The sequence below is a fragment of the Cyprinodon variegatus genome, unplaced genomic scaffold (assembly GCF_000732505.1).
Source record: "Cyprinodon variegatus isolate N-32 unplaced genomic scaffold, C_variegatus-1.0 Scaffold180, whole genome shotgun sequence".
Lineage (NCBI taxonomy): Eukaryota > Metazoa > Chordata > Actinopteri > Cyprinodontiformes > Cyprinodontidae > Cyprinodon > Cyprinodon variegatus.
This window is the reverse complement of record NW_015150633.1, coordinates 577892-589053: the sequence shown is the minus strand read 5'-3', so window position 1 is coordinate 589053 and position 11162 is coordinate 577892. Positions and strand designations below refer to the sequence as shown.

The window sequence follows — 11162 nt, the reverse complement described above, 5'->3', positions numbered from 1 at the left end:
GATATATATATAGATATATATATATATATAGATATATATATAGATATATATATATAGATATTTAGTTGGCAAAATAAATGTCAATGTAATAACAAGAAACGCCAACTTGCCTGAATATATTAAGAAAATAACAAGTGCTTCTATAAAAAAATCCATGAGAAGAAATACTAGCACTTTTTTTTTGTTTATAAACCTAAACCTAACTATTCAATTAGCTTTTTAACTTTTTAACTTTTTTCCCCAACTTAATTTACAGTAGGTAATATATCATTCAAGGGCTCATCTAATTGGTCAAATGCCAAAATAAGTTATATACAGCCATGTAGCAGTGTCTTTGCTGAATGGCTGGATATAGATCTTGTGCTTCTAGACCTCACTGAGGGATGGGGGATGTGAGGGGGGTGCAAGTGATCAAAAATGGTAACTTGCCCTATAAGGGTTTATGGTTCAGCCTGCTGGTTTTCATGCTGCCAACCTGTCCTGGATGATAACTTCCACTCATGATAGGAAATGGGGCACATTCCCATGGTCACCCATTTTCAATTCTAAGGATCTGGAAGGGGTTTCTTTTAATACCATGTACAAACAGTAATAGTGATGTTTAGAGGGATGTGTACTCAGTAGCAGATTTTTTTTAACAACCAACTAAATACTTTTATTTCCAATTTGAAACAAATGAAGATATAAGGACACAAAATATGGAGAGCAGTTTCTTTCTAAAATCCATTAATGCTATTACAGATAGATTGTTAAGAAATGATCCATCTAATAAATACATTACCCCATGATATAAAACCTACTTTATATAAAAAAAAAATCTATATTTTTAGCTTATTTTAATTCAACCAGTTTCCAGTTGGTATATTTCTAATACCAGCTAAGGTGGAATCGCTCACTTCATTGTGAAAAAGGGAAGTCCAGATTTCTGTAATAGATGCTGTGGCACATTATTATTAAAGGAAGTAATGTAGCTTCTGTCTGTGGTTTATTTCTCCAGTACACCGTTTTTATTGAGATGTAATTATTTTTATTGTCTTATTTGTTTCAACTTAGAAATCGAAGCCAAACTCTGGGGTCGGAGAGCAGCCTGGATGACGGAGGCGTGTTTGACTGCCTGAAGCCTGAGTCGTCTGCTTCACCCCAGCAGATGTTCTCAGGCCTGGTGGGCGTCCCGTCCAGCTCTGCTCATCTGCAAGCAGCTGGTTTATTTCTAGGCTCCCCACCTGAAGTTTTTATCCAGATGACTGCATCTTCCAGGGAAGAAGCAGGCAGCCATAGAACAGAGGGCGGACCGTTCCTCACCCGGCCGCCCCAGCACCACCACCACCACTTCCACCACCAGCCCCTGCAGCACAGAACATCATCTCTGCTTCAGCAGGCCACCACGGCAGCTAGCTCCGAGAGGCACGGCTCCAGGGAAGACGCCCAGGATGAGCAGTCTACCCCGGCTCCAGCTCTGTCAGAGCTGAAGTCTGTGGTTACGTGGCTGCAGAGGGGCTTTCCCTTTATCCTCATCCTTCTGGCTAAAGTCTGCTTTCAACATAAACTAGGTATCACATAATAGGAAGGTATTTTAAGCACAGCATTTTTATAAAACAGACGGTCCTGTGTGTGTTTACCAGGTTTCTTTCTGTTTTCTTACAGGTATCGCTGTGTGTGTGGGAATGATCAGCACATTTGCTTATGCCAATTCTACATTTAAGCATCAAGTTTCACTGAGGGTAAGAAAATATAGAAACTCGTACACCTTTTAGTGACTTAAACAAGTTAGATGTGGATTTGTTTTTGCTGCTATTACATCTCATGAAATGGACCAAAGCCCTGTGACCTGCTAAACCTTCTTATTTTACAGATTGCTTGTTGATACCTTCAAATTCTTCAAGCTTTCTATTTTCTAACAGTCCAACTTATTATTTCTTATTGAAATGGAACAAACTGCTGGTTGCTGTTGTCAGTCTGCATGGAACAGAGTGAATTATTATGAGAACAGCTCGATTATCTGTGAATCTCTGGACATTTATCGTTGCATTTGTAAAGCTTACTGCACTTTTCTCTGTTTTTTGCCACTACCTGTTGAAGGAGGAGCGATCCATGTTTGTGGCTCTTTGGATCATCTTGTTTCTCGGGGGGAACATCGTATATATCTACTACTCCTTCAGCCAGGAGGAGCTGCACTATAGGTTAGTGTAAGCTAAGGGGCTCTTATATAGGAGGTCTTTTTTTTTTTTTTTTTTTATCCATCAAGCTGTTTTTGATTTGCTTTATGTTGAAGTTATCCCATCATATTATTTTTTCACTTTCATTTCCTTTAGGAAGAGTTTCAGTTCATGTCAGTCATGTCCTGTGAGTATTTTATTGTTTTGAGGTCTTTCTTTAAGTTTTAATGTTCCATTTTTCATTTCTCTTGCTTCTCTAAGTGCCATCATGAGTAAAATAAGGCCTTTTCATGAATAGTTTAAATTATTCTGGACCTTTTATCTCTAGCCTCATATTTGCGAAGCCCAACCTCAACAGCTTTGACTTCTTTGATCTGATCTGGGCGGTTGGAATCACCGACTTCGTCCTTAAATACGTCACCATCGGCCTGAAGTGCTCTGTCCTCTTTCTGCCCAAGATGATTATGGCCTTCAAGTTAAGGGTAAGAATTCGATGATATTAGGTTTGTTACATGAGATAACCCTGACCTAATGATTTATTATGGCTTGAAAAAGCTGAAATTATTAAGGAAAGGGTGGAAGATAAAAAGGTTCTTATTCTTTTGTTTTCCATTTTTCTACCAAAACAATTATTTGTATTCATTCTTTCTTAATTCGTTTCCTTTCTCTGCCTAATGAGAAATAAATGTTACTCAGTTATCTGATTGTCATTTTCTGTGTATTTGTTTATCTCTCCACAACTTCTTAGAAACTTTATCAGCCTGATCTTTTGCAGTTATATCATTTTTCTCTTTTTTTCTTGTTTATTTTATAGAGATGCAGGCTATAAATTCTACCTAATTCACTAAAGGTCTACGTAAGGGGTGTCTAAAGTCTGGCATTGGGGACCATTTGGACCAATTGCCTATGGTCTCATTTTTGTGCAAGTGTTGAAGCAACTGGGGATATTTTAGTTTGAAATCAGGAAAAAAATATAACCAGCTAACTAAAATCTAATAATATCATTGAAGTACTCTTTAATTTCACTTTAAACGTAATATTTATTTAATGACTTCAATGGAAAAGCAGACTTTGGTGCTTCTAAATTTATTAAAAACGAGCTAAATATGCATTTTATTTTAATAAGACAACTATACAAAACCCCAAACTGGTCTAACATTAACAGTTAAAAAAACATTAATGAAGGAGAGGAAACTACAACCTTTGATTGGAAGCTTCAAAATATGAAGTGTTACTAAACTGCTTTTAATTAAGATTTTCAAAAGTTTCATTAAAGTTCACTCATTTCTGCACATTGAAAAGCCAGAATTCTAAATAGTGGAAAGTTCGTGGTTCAGAAAAAAGAAAAAAAACTTTCAAAACTATGACGAGAAACTCTCTTGAGTAAAGAAAGTGCTAAAGGGTCACAGTGTGAAACTGTTTTTTATTCATGAGCTTTTTAAATGCTACTCCTTAGGTGTGCGGTTTTCATGTAGGTGTCTGCTTGAGTTTTTTTTTTTTTTTTTCTGGCCTGAGGCAGAAGAATATTGTCTGCAAGCGCACACACACAGACACACACACACAGATTGATTTCCATATAGGTGCATGTCCGTGTGTGTTTGTGTGCTCGATAGAAGGTGGTGGCAGCGAGGAGATGAGTGATATAAAAGTATTAGGATTAAATTTTCCACTGACAAACAAACCTGTAGGCATATCAGGATCACTTCAGCAAGCAACTGAGCTCATTTACCCTCAGGGAGGGGGGGTTACTGGGGTGAGGTCATCCCTCCCTGGAGCTGGACCATTACCTGTTTCCTCCACTCATACACAAACACGTGCGCTTTGTCATTTACAGGCATTACAAGCTTATAAAAGAATGTTACATTTTAGGTTTTGGGAAATCCCGAATTATCTAAGCAATTCTAATTTAGTCAAATATGTATTTTTATATGCATGCAGCATAGAAGTAAATAAAGATTGATGCAGTTAGCAGCTTCTGCTGCTTTAAGTAGATCAATGCGATGCATCAATTTTATTACTTGTTGCATAAAGACAAAGTTGTTTTTACTACTCAAATGGCTCCATATGTTCCCTTAGTGCTATTTGCCCAAAGTGCAGGATGGATTAGCTGACAGCTAAACCCATAATTTAAGAAATTATTCAAGTCGTCTTTTCGATTGTTTCAGGTCAAATTAATTGGAAGGTATTTTAATTTTTTTTTAGAAAATATTGAAACATTCAATGTTTCATTTATTTTAAGGGTTATGTAAAACAAAACTACAAAGAAAATCACTATAAAGTATTTTTTGCCTTGCTTTAAAAACTTTTTTTTTATGTTCTGTCAGTACTTTTAATTTTGCAGATACATCTTGAACTCCACTGCCTTAGTATGTATATTCAGCCTCATGCATCAACATTTTCGTATTCTTGTCTTAAATTTCTGACTTTTTCTCCTAACACGATGCTCCTGCAAACGCGCCACAGGAGATTCTGAGTCAGTGCATAAGTGAGCAGGGGTTTTTGGAAATGCAAATCTGCATATTACCGCCCCAATAATGTCATATAAGTTTTCGACTTCCTACGCTTTCAGAAGGTGTTCATTAACCAACAAGGCATTGAAAACTTAAAATGAAAACTTGACCGGTTTGGAGATCGAGGTTCTTCTGACTGAGAGCTGAGTGACAGAATTAAAGGACCAGTAAAAAGCCAAGCAGTGGGAAATGAATTACTTGTGCTGTAAATAACCTGGCTGCACTGATACTGAAGTAAAAAATAAAATAAGAAAAAAAATAATCTAAAAAAAGAAAATTAATTAAATTCAAAAATAGTCAATGAAAATTACTGATGAAGGCAAGAGTTGCAACATATAAATGCTAAATGAGTTTATCAACCAACACAACAATATTGTGTTAATTCTCCTTTTAATCCACACACACACCTGTACTGTACATCTCCAGATGATGTCTGCCATCCCTTCATCACACTCTCCATCTCTCTTATAGAAAGTATAGTAAAACTATCATTTAAAATTGCAGGGTTGCATACAATATAATGATGTAGTGCAATAAAATTGACAGTTACTTCTATTTAACAACAAATGTAGTCATTTAGTTAAAAACTAGCTGACTGGTTGGGCAAGAGTCCTACCTCAAGTCTGGATGGCAAATGGGGAATTTTCCCCAAATCACTCACTTCAAATGTTTAAGAACAAATTTGTTCTAATGGGCGGTTCTTCCATGAAGTCCATTGATTAATGGCTAAGCTAGAAAACATCAAAAAGGAAGGCCATTAGCACAGAATGCATTATATTCACATCCATGTAATTAAATTATGGAAAACGGATGGAGTTCTACATGAGAGAGAAAAGGTAAAACATTTTGGTTTTGAATAATTCTGGGATTTAAAAGGCTCTCTGAGGTTAGTATCCTAGAGACCTAGCCAACCCACACCCTGCAGAGGGATTTTAAAAGTGCTAAAAAAAAAAAAAACTCTGGCAACATTTGGTACAATTTCATTTTTCTTCTGTTGATGTGTGGTCTGTTCCCTGTATGCTATTTTCTTTTGCTTACATTTAAGAATCTTTCTAATAAAGAAACTCTCCTCTTTTGTTACCTTCCACAGAGCTCAAACAAATGTCCTTCATTAATGATTAATAGTACTCCATCATTTTTATCTCCAGGGTAGTGTTTTCTTTGTTTGGTTTTAGTCCAAATTCTATACACCCCTATAGCTGAACTACTGGTGATCCCATTTATACATCACCCAGCAGAGCTATTCAGTGTCTGTTTTATTGGATTTGTCCCTATGACTTTATTTTTCAAAAAATACTTTGGAAATGGCATCTGTTCTTTAAATACCGATGGAAAGACCATCTGTGACTTATTTATATTCCATACACTCAATAGTTATGTATTGTATGGCTCTAAAACATGTTTTCACTTTAATTACTTGTCACTATGTTTTTTTTGTTGCTGGTTGGGTCTTGGAAGGTAAATACTATATGAACTACATTCATATTTGCTTTCACATAAAAAATGTTATGTTTGAAATAATTAGGGGATGAACATTTCCACATGGAAGTATATAAATGCGTTGCTATTTTTGTACTTTAATCACATCCACCATTAAATAAATTTTCTCACAAGAAAACAATTGGAAAATGTCTTTTAAAGTAAATAAAGGTATTGATAGTTTTGGCATAAATATTTTCTATATTAAAAGCTGTTTTAGAAGTAAGATGGAGATAAACACATTGATGAATTTATTTAAAAGGCAGAAAACTTAAACAGAGCCTGAAGTGCTGCCTTCTCAAAGCGACTGGCTTGTGTCCAAACTTTAAATTTGACAGTTTTTGCGTGGGCGTGATTGGCACCATGGGACGTGAGGCGAAGCTGAACAATAAGGAAGATGAATTAGCAGTTAGCAGAGGTCTTCCTCCCCTACCGACCTGGCTGCTTGTGCCTCTTTACACACAGTCATCAATCTTTGTCTTCTGCCGTGCACGAAGTCATTATGCAAGCTGAGATGCCATAGGGGCCAGTGGGGAATCAAGTTTTCCTCCATTTACCAACCTCTGTCTTTTTTTTTTTTTTCCACCAGTCACTTAATGCACTTTCTAGCTGTAGGGACAGAAGACTGTTTCTTCTTTGTGATTATTAGGGGGGAGGCCCTTCAAAGACAGTTACTGAGCCCCCACAGGGTTGGGTTTAAAGTGGGCACAGGGGTAGCAGGTGGAAAGAAGTGCTGCCAGTTTCCCTTGCAGTGCAGGAAAATTGCCTGTACTGCTGTGAAGCTGCTGAGATCTGGACAGCGGCCATGTTTGGGCCGGAGGCGTGCTGTTTTAAGCTTTTAATACCACACTGCTCTTGACTAGATAGAAAAACGCCCTGAAGCTGCTAAGCTCTTTCTGGATTTTGACAGCTTCAACAAAGGAAACCTATTGTCATCAATTTGAATTGTTTTCAAAAAGTTTAGGAAAAGCTGGCATTCACACATTTGATGTCTCGTTAAAATATTAGCCTTCAGATTTATAACTAACTTAGTGCTCGATAACTGGGTCCCTTTTCTACCATTTAAGGTGCTACTTTTCTGTTGTTTTCTAGGGTAAGTTCTATCTTCTGATCGAGGAGCTGAGCCAGCTGTTTCGGGCTCTGGTGCCAGTGCAGCTGTGGTATAAGTACATCATGGGCGAGGACCCGTCAAACAGTTACTTCCTGGGAGCAGCACTCATCATCATCTACAGCCTCTGCAAGGTAAGCAAGACCTGGGAGTAGGGATATTCATTTGGTACTTGACAAAGATTTTGTAACTGATGCTTTTGGGACTTGAGTTTACAGTCTTTAGGGGGCTGGGCAAATAACTGCATTTGCAGTACAATCGCAATTGAATAAAACGCAATTTTCGAATCGCAGAGACAATCCTTTTTTTGTAGTGGTAAGTCGCTTAACGTGGTTAAGCGTAACATTTGTGTGAAGCGCTTGACAGAAACATTACGGTAAAGTCCTGTGACGAACTCAAGATGGACAAGAAAGCTTTCAAGGTCATGAAAAAAACTGAAACCTTGAAATAAAATATCTACAAGATTAAGAAAAAAAAGGCTAAATAAATCACCGTAATGGTTACAAAATAAAAAATATAGATTTTTGGCAGTCGTTCAGCCCTAATTAGGCCTTATTTAGACTCCTCCTCAGCTAGAACTGCATAATATATTAAATTATGTTGTGATGTTACCCACAATTCAAATAATCAGAATTGGAATTAATAAATCAAATGTTACAGTCTTTGCAAATATTGGGACTTGATAATTGCCAAACAGACACCCCCCCCCCCCCATCACAAAAGGAGGCTTCATAAGCAATGGGATATATCGCTCATTACGGTGACGTATACTAACATATTGATGGAAAGGTGAATGGAAGGAAAAGGTGCAGAAGAAATGGTTCCACAAGCAATAATCAGCCACCCCACAGATTTATCCGTCTCTCCAAAGTTCACTTTTCAGCCAAACGTAAATTCTGTGTTTCCTTTTTAAGGTCCAGAGTAAACTTTCCACAGTCAGTGGAGATCTACCTGGATATGTTGCATGCATGCCTGCAAACACACTGAAAATCATCCATACGAGATTAAGGGTCAGGTTATTGACCAACAAACTCTTCTGACTGACATCAAAAAACCCCTTTGCAATGGGCTGCCTGGAACAGACTGACAGATGTAAAACAAGCGGTAAAAGTAAACAGCCGGTTTTGTTCAAATAATGAAACTAAAAAGTATTTCTAGAACAATGAGTCAAATTGAAGTTGTTTTTAAACTCTTGAGTCCATGGAACTGAAATGTGACTCCCTGGATGATGCAAGGCTTATTGTCACAGTGGGGGATGTGTCTTTTTTACATCAGGAGTCGATCCTTTTTAGACTGCAGTGATTCAGCACCTGTTGCTTTTGATGACTGGCCTCATGCCTGAATCAGATGGCCGGTTTCCTGTGAGCACTGAGGTGTTTTCCAACATCAGCCCATTATAGCGCTTTGTTGTCAGAGCGTGCTAATCTGCATCTGTCGTTTAGTCAGCATTGTTACTAAGTGAGATTGCTGGGTCACGGTAAAGTTTGAATAACAGCATCAGATCAGGGAGCGTTAGAATTAGGTTGGTGGAAAGCAATTTAAAGTAAACTGGAACAACTTCCCCAAAAACATACACTGAAACTGAGTTTTATTAATTTAAAGCTCTAACAAACCAATTTACTCATGTTTTGTGGTGCTACAGCCAGAATAGTTGTATTTTATTTGGATGTCATGCTAAACACAGAGCTAGGGCTCCAACTAAGAATTATTTTGCTCATCTGTTAATCCTTTGATTATTCTTTCCATTAATAATCAAATAGCAAAAATGTTCCTCAAAGAATTCTTTTTGCAAATTAAACCAGGTGAAACTATAATTTACCACTTGAGGATTTCTGGGTAGAACATATTGACACTTTTTTTTTTTTTTTATGTTAAAGGCAATGTTTTAAAAATGTTGGTATAATTACACCTCTAAGTGTGTTTCTTTATCAACTAAAGGCCTGTTTTAGAGTCTCTATACTCCAGTTAATAATTAAGCGATTGCTAAAATTTTTCAATAATCAATTAATCATGATCAATCCGATTAATTGATTCAGCCCAACACAGAACATAAAACCATTATTTAATGATCGGTTTGTAAGACTTTGATTTTTAAATCAAACTAGTTGTTTATTCTCCACGTATTCTCCTTTAAAATATTCTGTAATATGCTATGCTTATTTACAAAGTGCTTCTGAAATCTAAACGGACATGAAAGCACATCCGTAAGCAGACCTGATCTTTTTATCAGATCAGAAGAAAAGTAAGCTTTCTTGGAAAAGGTTGCTTAATGAATAGTATTAGTTTTTACTACATGATAGGACCATGTTGATGAACACATGCTGCTGTTAACTATTTCAACATAGCACAAAGAAGTCGGAACGTCCTCAGTTGTTTGAATTCCCGCATGTAGCTTGCAAGCATCTTTAATTATCGATGAATTTTACCAAGTGATCGCACTTTGTTTTTTTGATTGCAGTCCTTTGATCTTTGTGGACGAGTATCTGCGATACGGAAGGCGTTGGTGATGCTCTGCAGCTCCCAGGTCAGCTTCCGTTCACATGCATTTCATACATGAAGGAATATGATTGTGTTATCTTGTATTCAAAGTTGAGCTGATTGTTACTTTGATTCTCTGTTTTGGTCCCATTTAGAGTTACGGAGTGAGGGCCAGCAATCAGCTCTGCAGCGAGGCTGGTGATGTCTGCGCTATCTGCCAGGGGGATTTCAAAGATCCTATTGCTCTCATCTGTCAGGTAGGGAGGTACAGCTCTCTAATGAGTTATAGATGATGTATGAACACTTTGGGAACTAGCATGAGTTAAAAGTTAGAGGTTTATCGCCCCCTATTGATTCAACCTCTCCACCTAGACTTAAAGTAAATCTAAAAACATTCACAAAGCTTCATTTTTTTCTGCATTTTATGCAGACTCTTAGTTTTAAACAATGTTTAGCTATTTTTTTTTTTAAATCTCAGAATTGAAGATGAGGTGTTGGTAGACGGACCTGTAAAGGTCTTCCTCAGGCTCGTCTGGATTTTATTCGGGACATTCATTTTTCTTCTCAGACTACTCCTAAATGATCCTTTATCCTAGCAGTGAAACGTATGTCAGTATTATTTTTAAAGATATATTGTCTTAGTCACAGTTCCAAAGGCTTTTTACATCCTGCTGCTGTCTGGCAGACAGGTTCCCCGGTTTCTGATGCAGAAATATATCCCTACCACCACTACTGTATACAGCTAACATCCCCCTTAATATAATAAATGCTCAGATGCAGTAAGCATGAAAAAAAAAAATCTTGTGATTTTATTTTTTTTTTGTCTTTTAATGATAGTCTCTGTCTTAAAAATTTTATTTTTCCTTTACTTGTTTGTTGCTTCTATTGCATCAACTGTGCAACTTGGCTAAGGTCTTCGTTATCACCCTTACCCTGAAATCCCACATACTCCGTCAGCGCTGCGCTCCGCTCCGCTACAGACCGCCTGCTCAAAGCAAAGCCTACAGCCGCCACTGTGGCTCCCGTCCGCTCCGCTCTGAGTCCCTTGGAGATCGTAGAGGACATGTGCGAGATGAACCAGGGTTTCCACGGATCATTAAAAATAATTACAATTAATTTTTTTTAAATCAAGGCCTTAATTGGCACTAAAATTATGTAAATATGTTTATCGAAGTATTTATAATTCTTTAATAAAAATGCTTATAAAATCAATTTTGTCAGATATATTATATCGCTATTAATTTGCATGGAACTGATCATAAAGCCGTATGTTCGGAAAGGAAGCTCGAGGCGGAGAAAAAGCTAGAGAATATATATATACGTGTGTGTGTTTACATACATACAGGAGTCATGGAACTGTGCTTACAGCTCCTTCATATTTCATGTACACTGATAACTTGTGTAAATGGTTCTTGTTGATGGCATTAAAAT

General features: G+C 37.1%; 1 protein-coding gene across 4 annotated transcripts in view; it reads left to right on the top strand.

Annotated features, from left to right (window-relative positions):
- Positions 1-11162, top strand: part of rnft2 (ring finger protein, transmembrane 2) — a 13626-nt gene that overhangs the window by 405 nt on the left and 2059 nt on the right. The window contains exons 3-10 of one of the 4 annotated variants that reach the window (XM_015378846.1): positions 1054-1550; positions 1645-1721; positions 2080-2180; positions 2317-2343; positions 2485-2638; positions 7238-7387; positions 9712-9777; positions 9887-9988. In XM_015378846.1, the coding sequence (XP_015234332.1) occupies positions 1054-1550; positions 1645-1721; positions 2080-2180; positions 2317-2343; positions 2485-2638; positions 7238-7387; positions 9712-9777; positions 9887-9988 (1174 nt within the window). Of the gene's footprint in view, positions 1-1053; positions 1551-1644; positions 1722-2079; positions 2181-2316; positions 2344-2484; positions 2639-7237; positions 7388-9711; positions 9778-9886; positions 9997-11162 lie in introns of all 4 variants that reach the window. The other 3 variants (XM_015378844.1, XM_015378847.1, XM_015378845.1) reach the window with 3 other exon arrangements.